General features: G+C 39.5%; 1 protein-coding gene across 4 annotated transcripts in view; it reads left to right on the forward strand.

Moving 5' to 3' along the window:
- The window catches only part of VAV3 (vav guanine nucleotide exchange factor 3), a 361263-nt gene that overhangs the window by 164370 nt on the left and 180377 nt on the right, over positions 1-16516 (forward strand). For all 4 annotated transcript variants that reach the window (XM_032302316.1, XM_032302317.1, XM_032302318.1 and 1 more), the window contains exons 5-9: positions 2683-2791; positions 5273-5365; positions 8019-8087; positions 10207-10310; positions 11781-11880. In XM_032302316.1, coding sequence (XP_032158207.1) covers positions 2683-2791; positions 5273-5365; positions 8019-8087; positions 10207-10310; positions 11781-11880 — 475 coding nt within the window. The remainder of the gene's footprint in view (positions 1-2682; positions 2792-5272; positions 5366-8018; positions 8088-10206; positions 10311-11780; positions 11881-16516) is intronic.

Here is a 16516-nt window from a genome sequence, read left to right on the forward strand (position 1 = left end):
ATGTGGTTTCAAGTTGCATTTTCTTAATGTCTGGTGAGGCTGAACATCTTTTCATGTACATGTTGGCCCTTCATATATCTTCTCTGGTCCTTTGCCCATTTTTAAATGGGGGTTGTTTTGTGGTGGTTATATGAGTTGTAGTAGTTCTTTATATAGACTAATTGTACTAGTTCTTATATGTTTTGGATACTAGCCCCTCTTTAGGTAGATGATTTGTAAACATCTTTTCCCATTCCATAGGTTGTCTTTTCAGTTTGTTGCTGGTTTCTTTTGCTCTCGATGCAGCCCTACTTGTTTATTTTTTATCTTGTTGCCTTTGCTTTAGGTGTCATACCTTCTACAAGGGTAAAAGAAAAATCTGTATGTATTCATATCACACGTGCCTCTACCTTCATGGGAAAGAGTCAAAAACAACACTTAAGCAAGATGAGATGCTTTTTCTGGGAATGGGGGTAGTGGTCAAAGACCGTGGAGCTGGGATTAGGAGTATCAGGGAAGTGGATTTCACAGCCTCACTTCTTGTTGAATCGGATCCCTTCTGATGCAGAGCCTGTTCCGTCATCATTTCTTATCTCTGCTCCCTCATGGACTCATCAAACCTTGCTTTCCTTTGATGTGTCATACAAAGTGTTCAGACTGGTTCAGCTCCCCCCACCCCAACCCTGCTCTCTGGTTGGATTGCCTGCCTAAACCCCTCAGTCTGGAAACTCTGGAATTACCTAAGGGCATGCCATCTACCCAGTTTTACGGAGTAGGAAGCCGAGTGGCATTCTTCACTCCTTCTTCCCTCTCCCTAATTCTGACTTGGTTTCACAGGTTGGTTTTAGCTCTTCCCTCTGAGGCTCACATTCATTTACCTGAATGGGGCACCACACTTGGTGTTGCTGGGCTCTTCAGACCTTCTGCTTTTGCACGTGTTTTGGTATCCTTTGTCTGGAATGTTCTTCCCCCTTTATTCACTGAGTATGTGTCACCTCTGACAGCAGAGGTGCCTCATCTGCAACCATATCTCTTGGAACATAATAGTATTCAGTTAACAAATACCTATTGAATAAATGGATAAATATATCCGAGACCCAGTTCACATGTAGTATCTGTTGTGAACCCTTCCCTGACTTCTTTAGTCAGAGTTACTCTTCCCCTCGCTCCCACATCTGCATTCATCTGCTGTGTTGCACCTCTAGAATTACATGTGGGCATCCTGTGCTCTGCACTTGACTATGGGAGAGTCCTCGGGTCTTCTCTAGTCTATGCATTCTTTGCACTGAAATGTCTGGGCCTCCGTAAGTCCTTAGTAAACATCTGCTGGGTGAGTGGATGGTTGGACAACTAACCCTAAGACAAATTTTTCTCAGAGCAGAGTTCTCTGAAACGTGTTACCACCGGATCGCTCTCCCGAAGGCACCTTTCTTTCTTCTGGGTGTTTGAAACAGTTTATTCCCGTCAAAGGCCCAAATAATCCTTCATGACAAACATAGACAACCTGGTGATTGAACCTACTTTGAAAAATGATCCAAGCTGTAGAGTGACATTTACAGTTACAGTGTTCTTATTTTTGTGCATATCAATTGATCATATTCTATCTGCACAGGCCCAAGAAACATGATAAGGGCTGGCAGGATTGAAGGAGTTGAATTTCTTTTTCTGAGAAATATTAATGCTTCTTTCTAACATATCTAAATGTATTAATCTCAATTCTTTGGGATTATTAGTAATAGAGTCTATAGAAGTCCTTGAACTGAAAGGGGAGACTTGAGGAATAGGAACAGAACATGTGATAGGTGGAACCAGCTCTTTCTACTTGGACTGAATGGGTTTATGATATTATATGAAGGGTTCAGGAAAAGTACATTGGTCCATCACTGTGTATGTTCTCCTGGGAACTTTAAAAAATAGGGATGGTTTTCAACTACCAGGAGCCCAGCAGATTTCAAATGGTGTTTAAAAATGCTGACGTTTCTTTAAACAGAATACAATCAAAACAGATAATAGCAGAATCTGGCTGAAGAGGGGACCTGTGGAGACCCTCTGAGTGGGAGGGAAGGAGCAGGGTTGGAAAAACCATAGTGTCAGGTATCGGCAGTAATAACCCTGCAGAAACTGTTGCTTTTAAAAGACACCTTTTAAACTATGAGATCCTTTCCAACTCCTCTACCTTTGCCATATTAGACCCCTTAATACAGATGATTAACCTGAGGCCTCAAAATAGGATAAATGGGGGCAGTAGGATAGAGTGACTGAAACACATAGAATGTAAGACAGACTCCGTTTTAAATCTGGATCTGGCATGGACTAGCTGTGTTTTCACGGGCAAGTCAAATAAATACCATTTAGTTCTCTCGACTTCCTTATCTCTGTAACGGATCAAATAATAATGCTTACCTGAATACACAGTGAATACTGGGCCTGGGCCAACTACCTGAGATGGTCTATATACAGAGTGATCATTTCTGTGCGTGCACATAGCAAATACCAGTGAATGTTAACTGTCGCTGCCATCCTTGGTGGGTTCTGTTGTTGGGCAGTGTTCTCATTAGGAAGGAGAAGGCTGTAATGTAAAGCCTTTTGATTCTTCTCGTGAATCCCGTTATATTTCCTTTCTGGATTTTCTACTAGGCTGTATGTAGGTATTGCATTTACTGCATGATAGAAAGTGACCTGGGTATCATACCTTTGTTTCAGTGAAACGCATGTGGAGGGTGAAGAAGGTCTCTACGACTGTGTTTATGGGGAAGATGAAGGTGGAGAAGTCTACGAGGACTTAATGAAAGCAGAGGAAGCACATCAGCCTGTATGCTCCCACTTGCCTTATGTTTCGAGTTACTTCGAGTGTTTTATTAGGACAGTGATTCCTTGCAAGACTGATTCCTATAATTATTTATGTAACTTCTGCTGGAATAGTTTTTTGGTTTTCTTTTTACCTTTGTTAGCTTTTAACTATCTAATCACGACTTACTGCATTCGGAAACACATGGGCATGACATTTTGCAGTTCAGAACAACCATAGGGAATCCCCGGTCTCGTCTTTCGATTTTCCTTGTGAAAAAAGCAAGTTTGAAAGAGAGATGGTATGCTGTGCACCTAAATAGTGGTTGAGTGACAATAGAACATAATTCCAGGGAATCACGAAATTATGTTACCATGAAAGGAAATCTCTTGCAAAACAATTCAGTCTTCTTTAAATTTGGGGCAGCATTAAATATTAAATGTTAAAGAATAGTTCTTCATATTTGTTAAGGGTGTTAAGAAATCTTTTTTTTTCTTTTGTTTCACTAAAAGACTCCTAGAATTTTTAGTGTTTTTTAAACTTAGTTTCAAATGTTATCATAGTCAGCGTGTGTCCCCAAAGGTTTATCTGCCATTAAAATATCTAAAACATTCAGAAGGAATTACTTCAAATTTTTTCAAACACAAGATTGTGTAAACACAAGATTACTGGGAGCCAAGGAACTGAAAAGCCAGGCTATTGAAGGATCACCTGCACATATGCCAAGATTGCCAGAAATGGACATTAGAGTGGTAATGGAAAACAATAATAGCAGGCCAAGAACTAAAATTCTCAAAGAATGAAGAGTATGAGCCATAAATTGCACAAGTACATAATCTCAGTGATCTAGAATCTTTACAAGGCATTTGAAGGATATTTTGTATCACTCCTATATTTCCAAAATATTTTCATAATTTGAAAAAAATGGTCAGTTGCTTAGGGTTTTATGAATGTAGTCTTTTTTTTTTTTTAATACAAAAGCCTTATCTTCATCAGCTGGATGGTGGTTTAGTTTTTTCTAGTGCTTTGATGAATTTCCTCAGCTCTCTCTCTTTATAGTCTTGCCTTTAATAAAAGGCTGGAGGCTTGTCCAGGGCCGCACATAGGGAATAGTGGCTTCCATGGGATGGAAACCGGATACCTGGTCTGTGTTTAATAAATGTAATGAATGTACTTAACCCACTGTGTGAGTTGACAGACTGCTGGCGGCAGGACATTGAGTATTTCTAGGTGACAGAGTATCATCTGTACTGCCTAGAATTATCATCTGCTTTGGGGACCAGCAGATTCTTCAGTGTATCCCAAGGGCAGTTCTTCATTCAGCAGGCAGTGCTGGATCATTTATTGGGGACAGGCTCTATTTTTTTTTTTTAAAGATTTTATTTATTCATTCAACACAGAGAGAGAGAGATCACAAGTTGGCAGAGAGGCAGGCAGAGAGAGAGGAGGAAGCAGGCTCCCCGCTGTGCAGAGAGCCCGATGCAGGGCTCAATTCCAGGACCCTGAGATCACAGCCCGAGCCGAAGGCAGACGCTTAACCCACTGAGCCACCCAGGCACCCCTATTGGGGACAGGCTTAACAGCAATGATCATTTAAATGGGTAGGGTCCTTCTTGTATACTCTTTGAGGTGCTATGTGCCTTACCAGGTTATCTCATTGACACTTCCTTGGGGTTAGAACTAGAATTCTCTCTGTGTTGTAGATGAGATAACTGAGACACAGAGAAAATAGGTAACCTGTTCATAAAACAAGCTAATAATAGAAACATTCTTATTTGAACCCAATTCTGTCCAAGCCCCATACCTTTGATCTTCATGTTATGTTCTAATACCTCCAGTCTTAACACTAGTAAGTGAGCCAAACACCAAGATGTTAACTCTTAAAAAATTATTTTAAGGTTTTTATTTATTAAATATCCTTTTGTTATTTTGCAAGTATTTCTACAGCACGTGTGAAGTATGATGTACATTAAGAAAACTGTATCACGGGGCGCCTGGGTGGCTTAGTGGTTTGGGGCTTCTGCCTTCGGCTTGGGTCATGGTCCCGGGGTCCGGGGGTCGAGCCCCGCGTCGGGCTGTTTGGCAGGGAGCCTGTTTCCTCCCTCTCTCTCTGCCTGCTTGTGATCTCTATCTGTCAAATAAATGAATAGAATCTTAAGGAAAAAAAAAAAGAAAGAAAGAAAGAAAAAGAAGAAAACTCTGTCACACCATGTGTGATTATTTCCAGGTTCAGTAATGAAACAGATAAAATAACGAAAGAGGTGTTTTCAATATAAAGAGTGTCCATGCTCAGAAGTTTTCTTTTAATCATTTAAAACTTTCATTTACATTATTCAAATTTTTAAGAACAGATACTTCATAAATGCAATACATGTATCTTTCAGTTATGTCTTTTATTAGAATGGAAAGCCTAAGAAAGTCAGTGATTTTGAGCACTTCCTATAGACTGCCAGAAAGATTAAGACATATGTTTGATTAAATAATTTTTGGTAATTCTAATTGCAGAAATGTCCAGAAAATGACGTACGAAGTTGCTGCCTAGCAGAAATTAAGCAGACAGAAGAAAAATACACAGAAACGTTGGAGTCAATAGAAAAGGTAAGTTATCAGGTATTATTTTTGATGCCCAAGTACTACACTTTGTAGTTAATATAGAAGACTCACTGTTTCTACTGTGTGTGTGTTTTCTACGTTTCAGTAGAACTTTGGATTTAAAGATCTCAAAGCAGATTTATTCATTCCACAACTAGCTACTGATTTTTTAGTATTGGAATGGCATGGTGTTAGAGGCCAAGGATATAGCAGGAAACACAACAAAACTCTGGTTCTTGTGATCCTCTCTCTCCCATGGGAAGGTTTATCCTTTAAGCAAAAAGTGTGTCAGGTGGTGATAAATTCTCTGAAGAAAAAATCAGGAAGAGAGGACAGAGAGTAATGGGGGTGGGCTGATTTTATTTTATGTCAAGCGATAATGGAAGGTCTGTGGTAGGATCACATTGAAGCAGATAACTGAGGGAGTTGAGGGAGCAAGCTGTGCCAACATCCCAGAGAGGACAGTTCCTGGAAGAAAGGCCCTCAGTGGAGACTGTGTTCCACATGTTTCAAGAAGAGCAGTAGCCCAGGTGGCTGATGCAGCATGAGGGAAGAGAAGCAGTGAATGTGGAGAGCTGGTGAGCCGTGGCACCCTGTAGGGGACATAGAGAATACCAGCTCGCAGCTGGAGCACGTGAGAAGAAGAAGGGGCATGATCTAATGGAAGTTTTTCCACAGCTCATGCTGACGTTTTGGGAGAAAAGTTAGAAGGCTATTGACAGAACATGATAGTATTTATAGAGCTGCTGAGGAATGGTCAGATTTTGAATAAATTTTGCAAGTAGAGCCAACTGGATTTGATGATGAATTAGGTGAAGGATGTCAGAAAAAGAGAGCAATCAGGAATGTGAGGTTTATAGCATGAATAACTGCCGGAGTGGTAAAGACTGTCACCGATATGGGGAGGACTGTATGGGAATCAAGAGTCTGTTGGGACATACTAAACTTGTAATACCTCTCAGCCTCCAAAGGGCTGTGCTGAGGGAGTTAGATATATGAGGCTGGTATTAAGGGGAAAAGTTGAACTGACAAATACATTAGACCGTTACCAGGATGCAATGGAATCTATAAAGTCATGGTGTTGATTGACTTCACCTAGGGAATGAATGTTGATAGAGGAGAGGTTTGAGGCCACCCCTGGCAACATCCACATTTAGAGGTCAGGAAAATGAGAACCAGGAGAAAGTTTTAGACATTTAGGAAAAGCACTGAAGGTGTGGAAGAGTTGTTTGGGAGGGGTGTTGGAGTCAATTGACCAGGGAAATGTAGTAGGGTTATGCAGTACCACAGGCTCAGTTGAAAATTAGACCATCAATCTGTTCACGTTTACCTTCTTAGGTACATGCTTACCATATATAGCAAGCTAGATTTAACCAGAGTTTTCTTCTTCCAGAAAAGCACAGTGGAAGAAGAGAGTGGAGGGAACAGTTCTTTTTTTTTTTTCTTTAATTTTTTAAAACATTTTATTTATTTATTTTACAGACAGAGATCACAAGTAGGCAGAGAGGCAGGCAGAGAGAGAGCGGAAGGGAAGCAGGCTCCCCACCAAGCGGAGAGCCCGATGTAGGGCTCGATCCCAGGACCCTGGGATCATGACCTGGGCCAAAGGCATGGGCTTTAACCCATTGAGCCACCTAGGCGCCCCTGGAAGGAACAGTTCTATGCAAGGAAGTGATTCTGATGATGGTTTATGGAGTGTAAACTGGGTAGGAAGGGAAGTGAAGACATGAGAGACACAGGGCGTTTAGTGGATTGGCAGATCCCAGTGGTGTTGAAGAATTCCTTGGAGGAATGAGCTATCAAGGTAAGGGGTAGTGGTCAGAGAGTTGATTATTTGAAAATAATACTATAGAGCCTTGCAATTGTTGATGATGAGGTTTTGGGATGTGACCGCCAAAGTAGGGAGCTGAGCTAGAATGGAACACAAGATTACTGGAAGTCAAGGAATTGAAAGGCCAGGCTATTGGAAGGATCAGCTGCACATGTACTGAGATTGCCAGAAATGGACATTGGAGTGGTAATGGAAAGCAATACGACAGGCCAAGAACTAAAATTCTCAAAGAATGAAGAGGATGAGCCATAAATTGCACAAGTACATAATCTCAGTGATCTAGAATCTTTTTTTTTTTTAAGATTTTATTTATTTATTTGATAGATCACAAGTAGGCAGAAAGGCAGGCGGAGGGTAGTGGGGAGGAAAGCAGGCTCCCCGCTGAGCAGAGAGCCCGATGTAGGGCACAATCCCAGGACCCTGGAATCATGACCTGAGCCGAAGGCAGAGGCTTTAACCCACGGGGCCACCCAGGCACCCCAGTGATCTAGAATCTTTACAAGGCATTTGAAGGATATTTTGTATCACCCCTGTATTTCTAAAATGTTGCCTTTTTTTTTTTTTTTTTTGCCAATTCAGCCAATAGTGTTCTTTTTTCTTACTTTTAGAAGTATTTATTGCTGAAGCCTTTTAGTCTATACTTTAAATGTGTTAACTGTATTATGTCTTTATATCTCTATTCAAGAATAAAATCTTTAAGAGTTTCTGCTTTTTTCTTGGTATTCATTATTTGGATAAACAATTGACTTTGAATAAATATTATTTGTTGATGAAAAACTCTTAGGATAAGTTGTGCTTAATTATTACTTCTCTGTTCTATCTTTGTAGTATTTCATGGCACCACTAAAAAGATTTCTGACAGCAGCAGAATTTGATTCAGTATTCATCAACATTCCTGTAAGTACAAAGATGCTAGCTAAAGTTGTATTATAAAGTATACACAATATATAAATTATATATAATACATAAATATGCATTATAATATATATAAATTATATATTATAATATATGAATTATATATATTATATATACATTATAACATATGAATTATATATACACATCTATATATATTATATATTATATATAAATTATATATAATAATGTATATAAATTACATATACATTATAATATGTATAATATGTATAATATGTATAAATTATATAACTTATAATTGTGTTATAAATTCTATGAAATCCCTGTCTCTTGTTGGGTTCCAGATTCCTATTTTAATATTTTCCTGTGTACTTTAGGAATTTTAACTCTATTTTTTGCTTCCTGAGTTCTTATATCCTTATTTTCCAGAAATAAAGTATATGTCATATCATCAACCAAAGTCAGTTGAGATGCAAGCCGAACACGCATGGATAAGATTCATGTATTATCCTTAACTGCTTGTCAGGAAGAGGTGGTCTGAGTCAAGGAATCCCTGGTGTCACCTTCTGTCTGTCCTGTGGGATCCTCCTCATGCCTCACTCCTTGCTCTCTTGCTACTCCAACCCTTCAAGCCTATCCTATAGATACTGCCCTGAGGGCATCACTCTGCTCTGTGGTGCTTTCTTCTTCCACTTCTAGCTGTGCTAACCTTAACTCCTGTCTCTGAAACACACTACATCCTTATGATGTAAGAATCCATTTTAGTGGTTCGAGGTGAGGAGCTTTTTTCCACATTTATGTAAGCATTTCCAATTTCAGACCCCCTTAGAATTATCTTATAATCTTAAAGGATAGCTACCTAGAAGCATAGAAACAAACCAAATGCTGTGCCAAGCAAGGGCATACTAGGCAAGATTCAAGTTCTTAAATGTCTCAGACTGGCTTGGGTTGTAAGAGATAGCTCGTGGATACACTATATAAGCTTTTGTGCACAAGCTTGCTTGTTGTACCTAAAAGTTCCCTCCCCTTTTGGTTCTGTTACGCTCAGTGTTGATGTGCATCTGTCAGTTAGCAACTATTGTCCTTGTCCCCGATTTTGGCCACATGAAGACACTCTCTTTGATTCATAGCATAGCAGGAAGAAAGATGTCACGACAATAGGTGAACATTTAGCATAAAGCAAACCACACATTCTAGGAAGATGAGGATCTTGACCCACCTTACCACTGTCACTGGAACACAGGGCACATTTACAGTCCTTAATCTTATGGCTTCAGCCTGCTCTCCAGCAAATGGATGGGGCCAACATATTCCTGTTTCCTTCCCACCCTGCTAAGGAAAAAGCTTGTGGTGAAGTCAGTGTGTTCCCCAAGCTACAGGCGAGGGATAATGGGAGAAATGGCACCTTGATTAGAACTTCATTTCCTGGCTGTGATGTGTATTTCCTGCCTGACTGAAAATTACTTGCTTATCAGGAAAAAAGTGAAATCCTGACTTCTGAGTTGCTCTACCAAACTGCCTCGTACAATTCATCTGCTCTTTATTTATGCCATTAGTTGTCTGGTTTCAAGTAATTTAGTGTGATTATTGTTAGCTTAGCACCGGGACACCACTAATTGACCAAAGTACAAATCTACATTTTTATGTCCTAAGGATGTGAATCATTACTTTATTCCGTCAATAAAACATTAAGCACTTGGATAGTTTTATTGAAAAAATTAAAGTGATTATAATGAAAATGAGTGTACATATTTTTATACAAGGAATAAATTATCCTTAAATAAGTCGTGAGATAATTTTTTCCCCCACAGGACACGGATGATTCAAGTCTGATCTGAAACTACTGTTTTCTCTGTACTTGGCCTGTGTCTCGGCCTCGTCTTCCCTCGTCTTCCCTCCCCTTCTCCCTTCTCCTCTCTCCTCTCCCCCTTCTCCCCTTTCTCTCCTCCCTTTCCCTCTTTCACTTCCTCCTCCCTTTATCTGTGGTGGCATGTTTCTCTACTGAGGGCATTCAGCAGATCCTTGAATAACAAGGCTAGCATCGATACGGATTTTCGGTTTGGGCGATTTATTTATTTATTTATTTATGGTCCTGATTTATAATTTCCTTTGACGTGCTTTTTGGTTTTTTTCCTTTCCTAAGGAACTTGTAAAAGTTCATCGGAACCTAATGCAAGAGATTCATGATTCCATTGTAAATAAAAATGACCAGAACTTGTATCAAGTTTTTATTAACTACAAGGAAAGGTAACTTTTAACTTTTAAATGTTGTGGCTATCAGTTTGTGATTAGAGTGGGGGTTAGTATTAAAATTGCTCATAAATACCTATTACCGCTGTCCATTCAGATAATGCTTGGGTATGGGGTTATGGACATTGGGGAGGTATGTGCTATGGTGAGTGCTGTGAAGTGTGTAAACCTGGTGATTCACAGACCTGGACCCCTGGGGATAAAAATACATTATATGTTTATAAAAAAAATAAATAATAATTTTAAAAAAAGATAATGCCTGGGTAATAATTAGAACATGGGACAGTTAATCTCAGCGAAGTAGATTGAGTTCTATATATGTATCAAGAAAAAGGAAAAAAACAAAAACAAGGATCCATAGTTTTGTACTCTAAGTCAGAAGGTTCAGGTTCTTTATCATACCCTTTACCCCTGAGTTCTGTAGTTTTCAGGAAGTCATTTTAATTCTCTGAGCCTCCTTTTCTCCATCTGTAAATGTTTAGGGGTAGATTAGCTGGTGCCTGTGATTGTTCCCACTCTGATATTTTATAATTCTCTCTTTAAGGCACTTACCCTTTCTAAGTTTGGGGAAAAAAACAAAAAGTCTTCTGAACAACTCATGTGAGTTGAAGTACCAAGAAATTTCACTTAAAATGTCATTCTCTCTTTTTAAATCAAGTACTTGTAGTTCCTAGTGCTAAGAAGTGGCTAATGAATTGCTTTGCATCAACAACAGTTGGATAAACATGAGCTCATTAGTGGTTTTTTTTGTCCCCAATGGAGAATTAAAAGAAACAATAAATTACCCAAGCTTTTTGTAAAATATCTATATTACTCCACAGTTCCCCATCCTCACGAGGCCTCACACTCCATGCGGTACAAATTCTCTTCCATCCCTCACCATTTAGGCCTCTCGTTCGTTCCCAATTTTCAGATGGTGTGTTTTCCTTAATTAAAAAGCAGGAAAGAGCAGGAGGTTTATTAATGAGGGGAGACATGATTAGTGATTAAATAAAATTGGAGTATAAAGTAAAACTATCTCTGAGTGTGCATAAACAGTAAAATGTTGATCTTTAATGGGAACATAAACCAAAATTTTTAATTTTGTTTTTGTAACATTCATGTGTACTCCCAAGTTCAGAGTCATTAAACCAGTTTGTAAAAATCTACCTAATAAAATATGTATGTGGAATTAATCATATTCAAATTTAGAAATAAATAATACCCTTTTAATAGTAAAATACGAGTGACCCTTATTCCGTGACTGTACGTGTGGTATGTGTTTAAGAGAAATGAGAAAGCTGAGGTTTGGAGAGATGACAGGTGGTTTGCCCTGGATCACATAGGTAGTTAGAAACACAGGACAGGCGAGATTTGCTCTGTTTCTCTCCAGCTGTGGCTGTAAATACGTGAGAATTTTGTCTCTTCCCCTTCTACTTTATTCTGGCTTTTTTTCTCCTGCAAATCTCTCTTCTTTTTCCCTTTCAGGTTGGTTATCTATGGGCAGTACTGCAGTGGAGTGGAGTTGGCCATCTCGAGTTTAGACAATATTTCTAAGACAAAAGAAGATGTAAAACTGAAATTAGAGGTACCTGTTTATTTTTTGTTTATGAAATAAAGTAAGAGAAACCTCAAAGCAAGGGGAGGGAGATGGCAGATGGGCACAATGGGTGAAGGGGAAAGGGAGGCACAGCCCTCTGGTTATGGAATAAATAAGTGCCGGAAATACAAGGCACAGCGTAAGGAATGCAGTCAGTGATACTGTAACAGTGATGTAAGAAGAGAGATGGCAGCTGTGCTTGTAGTGAACACAGCGTTGTGTAGAAACTTGTCAAATCACCAAGTTGTACACCTGAAACGAAGGAAGCATTGTCAACCATACCCCGAAAAAGAAAAAGAACAAAAACAGATGTATTCCTTTTGAGATCCGTGCAATAATAAATCTCCCCATGTATTCTAAATATAATTTCATGACAAGTTTATAAAATATTTTCATAGCTAGCTCTATAAAATAATGTGATAGTAATAATAGAACAGTAGTAAAATCTACAACTTATGGCTCTGTTTTACATACATTATCTCGTTAGATCCTTATGACTCTGTGAGATACGTGCAATTAATTTTCTTCCCTTATGGATGAGAATGCTGAAGTTCAGAGAGATTATGGGTCATTTGCCTATGGTCACCTAGGTAGGAGGTACAAGAAAAGTAAGATATATGAGAGATAATGCACATGTAGATTAAAAATGGTTATTAGAAATATAAGACATTTAGGATCAGGTGTGTTAAAAAGGGCATGAATATTGCCTATAAGAGAGAAAATGAGACAGACATAAGTAAGATTAAGTTGTTGTGTGACAACCAGTAATTGAGCTCCATGAGTAAGACTGATCACTTCAGTATGGGTAGAATGTGGGAAATTTCTCTGGAGAGGTTATTGGAGTTAGGTCACTAAAGAATGGGGTGAGTCTTGACAGGTGAGGTTCTAAGGAGAGCATTCTGACCAGATGGGTTGGGAAATTTTGAGAAATGGAGAGTAGGTCAGAATAAACAGAGCACATGGTAGCAATAGAAAAGAAATCTGGAGATTGTGTTAAGTTTTTGTGTTTTTCTTGTATATCATTTTTTTTCCCCACAGGAAGAGTTTGCACTTTCAAAGAACTTTTGCAAAAGATTATTTATATGTTATATGAATTGTCATCCCAATTACATTTTCCATATGTTTGGATTTTCTTTTTTTTTTTTTTTTAAAGATTTTCTTTATTTATTTGACAGAGAGAGAGAGAGGGATCACAAGTAGGCAGAGAGGCAGGCAGAGAGAGAGGGGGGAAAGCAGGCTCCCCGCTGAGCAGAGAACCTGATGTGGGGCTCCATCCCAGGATCATGACCTGAGCTGAAGGCAGAGGCTTAACCTACTGTTTGGATTTTCTTAAATGTTGGGTAGAGATACATCATCAACTCTTAAATGGCTGTGTTTGGCTTAGTTGACTCTCTAGTGTCCCCTTTGCTGTCTTGTTCTATTTAGCAATGAGGTCAGGTGATGAAAGGGAAAAAAGAGGCACATGATTTTCAAAATAGAACTTTGATTGTTTTAGCATATTTGGTACGGTTTCATAACTCCCACAATGGGGAACTTGTTTAGAAAGTTTACACGTCAACAGGCTCTCGAGTAACCATACTAACTCTCTATCATGGATCTTTTCCCCTGACTTCTTATAATCCTCTGATGATGCAGACTTTATGTGTGCTGGTGATTTGAATCACTGCTGAATAATAACCTGACACCCTCTTAGTGTAAAGGTTTCCCTCTGCTCTTGGGAGAACAGAGCCTCAGAAGCATAGAGCTATAAGCCAACTTGACTCAAATTAAAATATGATGCTAAGATAAAACTTTACAACTTACACAACTAGTTCTTAACTAGTTGAGCAGTTTTTTTTAATTTTTAATTTTTTAATTAATTTTTTTTTTTTATTTGAGAGAGAAATTGAGCAAAGTAGGGAGGGGAGGGAGAAACAGGCTCCCTGCTGAGCAAGGAGCCTGATGATGTGGGGCTCCATCCCAGGACCCTGGGACCATGACCTGAGCCGAAGGCAGATGCGTAACAGACTGAGCCACCCAGGTGCCCCATAGAACAGTTTTGTTTTGTTTTTGTTTTAACAAAGGTATAAAACTCTGGCTCAGGATGGGAGTCTACAAGTTGTCATTCAAACCTCCATTATACTCAGCATTGTTTGGATGTTCCTCTCCCTTCCTTCAGAGTCACTGTCAAAGCCCTGCCTATGACCTGCTCTGGCAGCATAGTTTGTACGATATAGGTCACTCTCTGTCTGAGGGAAAGAGAGAATCTCCAGCTGAGATTGGAAGGCTCAGGGTAAGGGGCTGCTAGGTCTCCTCTTTTGCCTGAAAAGTCAAGACTTCTGACTAGGGTCGTGATTTGCAAGTATTTATCAGACACTCCCTGTGACACCTCAGTAGATACTCTTTGCTGGGACTGTCCTGACATGACAAAGGGAAAGCTACCCTATTCTCCATGTGTCTCTGCCTCCTGCATGTCTTCAGGATTTTTTGTGGTTTTTTGAGCAAGTGTGTGGATGAGTGGGGGAAGAGGTGGAGGGAATGGGAACGAGAGAATCTTAAGTGGGCTCTAGAACCCTGAGATCATGACCTGAGCTGAAATCAAGAGTTGGGCACTTAATGGACTGAGCCACCCAGGCAACCCAGGTCTTCAGTTTTGTGGGTTTTTTTGCTCCTGGTGATTTTTGTCTTCTTTTCTACTTTGGAACCAAGATAACCTACGGCGAAGGGTAACAGAGTCTCTTTGTCTTGTCCTATAAGCTAGCGCATCTCTATTCCTTTATTGTCTTCTCAGTTGGAATTGAAGTTCAGCTAATAAGCATGTGACTTCTACCGTTTATATACTTTCAGTACTAATAAGCATTTCACTCCTCAGACTCAGACCCCAGTTGTAGGAAATGCCAGCAGTGTTTGTTGTTGTTTTTTACTTCCTGAGCCTGTGACGTAGAACTTCAAGGAACTAATTCTTTCCCCAACAGTTTTAAACTGACTTCTGTAAAATAACAAAGTGAATTTTTAAGTACAGCATTTCTTTCCCTAACACTATGTTAAGAACACACACACACACACACACACACACACACACACACACGTATATATTAAGATACAACCTCAATTCCAAGGAACTTAAAATGCAACTAGGGAGATGAGACCCATTCATTATAATAATCTTAACAGTTTAACCTCCTATTTGAGACCCATGATCCAGAACTCTCCACAATCTGTAAAAGCAAGAAATCAGTGGACTTAGGTATCCTTCTCAGTGAACTGCAGCAATTGACAAGACATGAGCTAACATGTCCAGATGTGTCCCCAGTTCTTGGTTAAGACCTATAGTCAAATACTAATTAAGTTACTATGGTCATTAGAGCTAATGGTGTTTACTTTATAGCTCCTGACAATATATCCTTCCATGTGCCAGAAAAGCTAAATGTGGACAAAGTGGAAACAAACTCATGAATAAAGCAGCATTTTCTTGAATGCAACTCTTTCTATGAACTAGAAAATTCCTTGGTCTGGGATGTGCAATTGTCTGAGGATTTTGGACTTAGTTTCTCCCTAATAATAATAATTTTATGGAAATTTGTTGTTTTTTAAAACTAGGTCACAGGGGTACCTGGGTGGCTGAGTCATTAAGTGTCTGCCTTCAACTCAGGTCAGGATCCCAGGGTCCTGGGGTTTGAGCCCCACATCACGTAGTGCTCCCTGCTCAACAGGGAGCCCGTTTCCTACCTCTTGCACTCCCCGTGCCTATGTTCACTTTCTCGCTGTGTCTCTGTCAAATAAATAAAAAAATATTTAAAATAAAGTAAAAATTACATCACAGGGGCGCCTGAGTGGCTCAGTGGGTTAAAGCCTCTGCCTTTGGCTCAGGTCATGATCTCAGGGTCCTGGGATCGAGCCCTGTATTAGGCTCTCTGCTCGGCAGGGATCCTGCTTCCTCCTCTCTCTCTGCCTGCCTCTCTGCTTACTTGTGATCTGTCTCTGTCAAAGAAATAAATAAAATCTTAAAAAAAAAATTACATCACAAATATGTGAGAAACAGTAAAGTCAGAAAAGCGACTTGTTCAAGGTTACACAGCCAAGCCTTGTGATCTGAATTCATGCTTTGATATTTCAGAGTACTTTCCTCAAATTCGTAGTTAATGGCAAAAGAATGGACACAAGACAACACTACTTTTAGATAAACTTTTAAGAAAGGAGATTTTTTAAAAAAATTAGGCTTTTGAAACTTTGAATCCCTTAAGTTTTATACTTTAGCAAATATTTAGAGTCAGTCTTTCCATTTCATTCAGTTTCACAAATTTCATTAAGCAACCACTAGATTCCTAAAGCTATAAAAGATACATTGGGGAAGACACTGTGTACAGCACCAGTTAAAATGCTCACAAGGCACACAGGGAGAACACAATTTTTTTTTTTTAAAGATTTTATTTATTTATTTGACACAGAGAGCGAGATCACAAGTAGGCAGAGAGGCAGGCAGAGACAGAGGGGGAAGCAGGTTCCCTGCTGAGCAGAGAGCCTGATGCGGGGCTCGATCCCAGGACCCTCGGATCATGACCTGAGCCCAAGGCAGCGGCTTAATCCACTGAGCCACCCAGGCGCCCCGAGAACACAATTTTGATCGGGATTATCACAAAAGGTC

The sequence above is a fragment of the Mustela erminea genome, chromosome 10 (assembly GCF_009829155.1).
Source record: "Mustela erminea isolate mMusErm1 chromosome 10, mMusErm1.Pri, whole genome shotgun sequence".
Classification (NCBI taxonomy): Eukaryota; Metazoa; Chordata; class Mammalia; order Carnivora; family Mustelidae; genus Mustela; species Mustela erminea.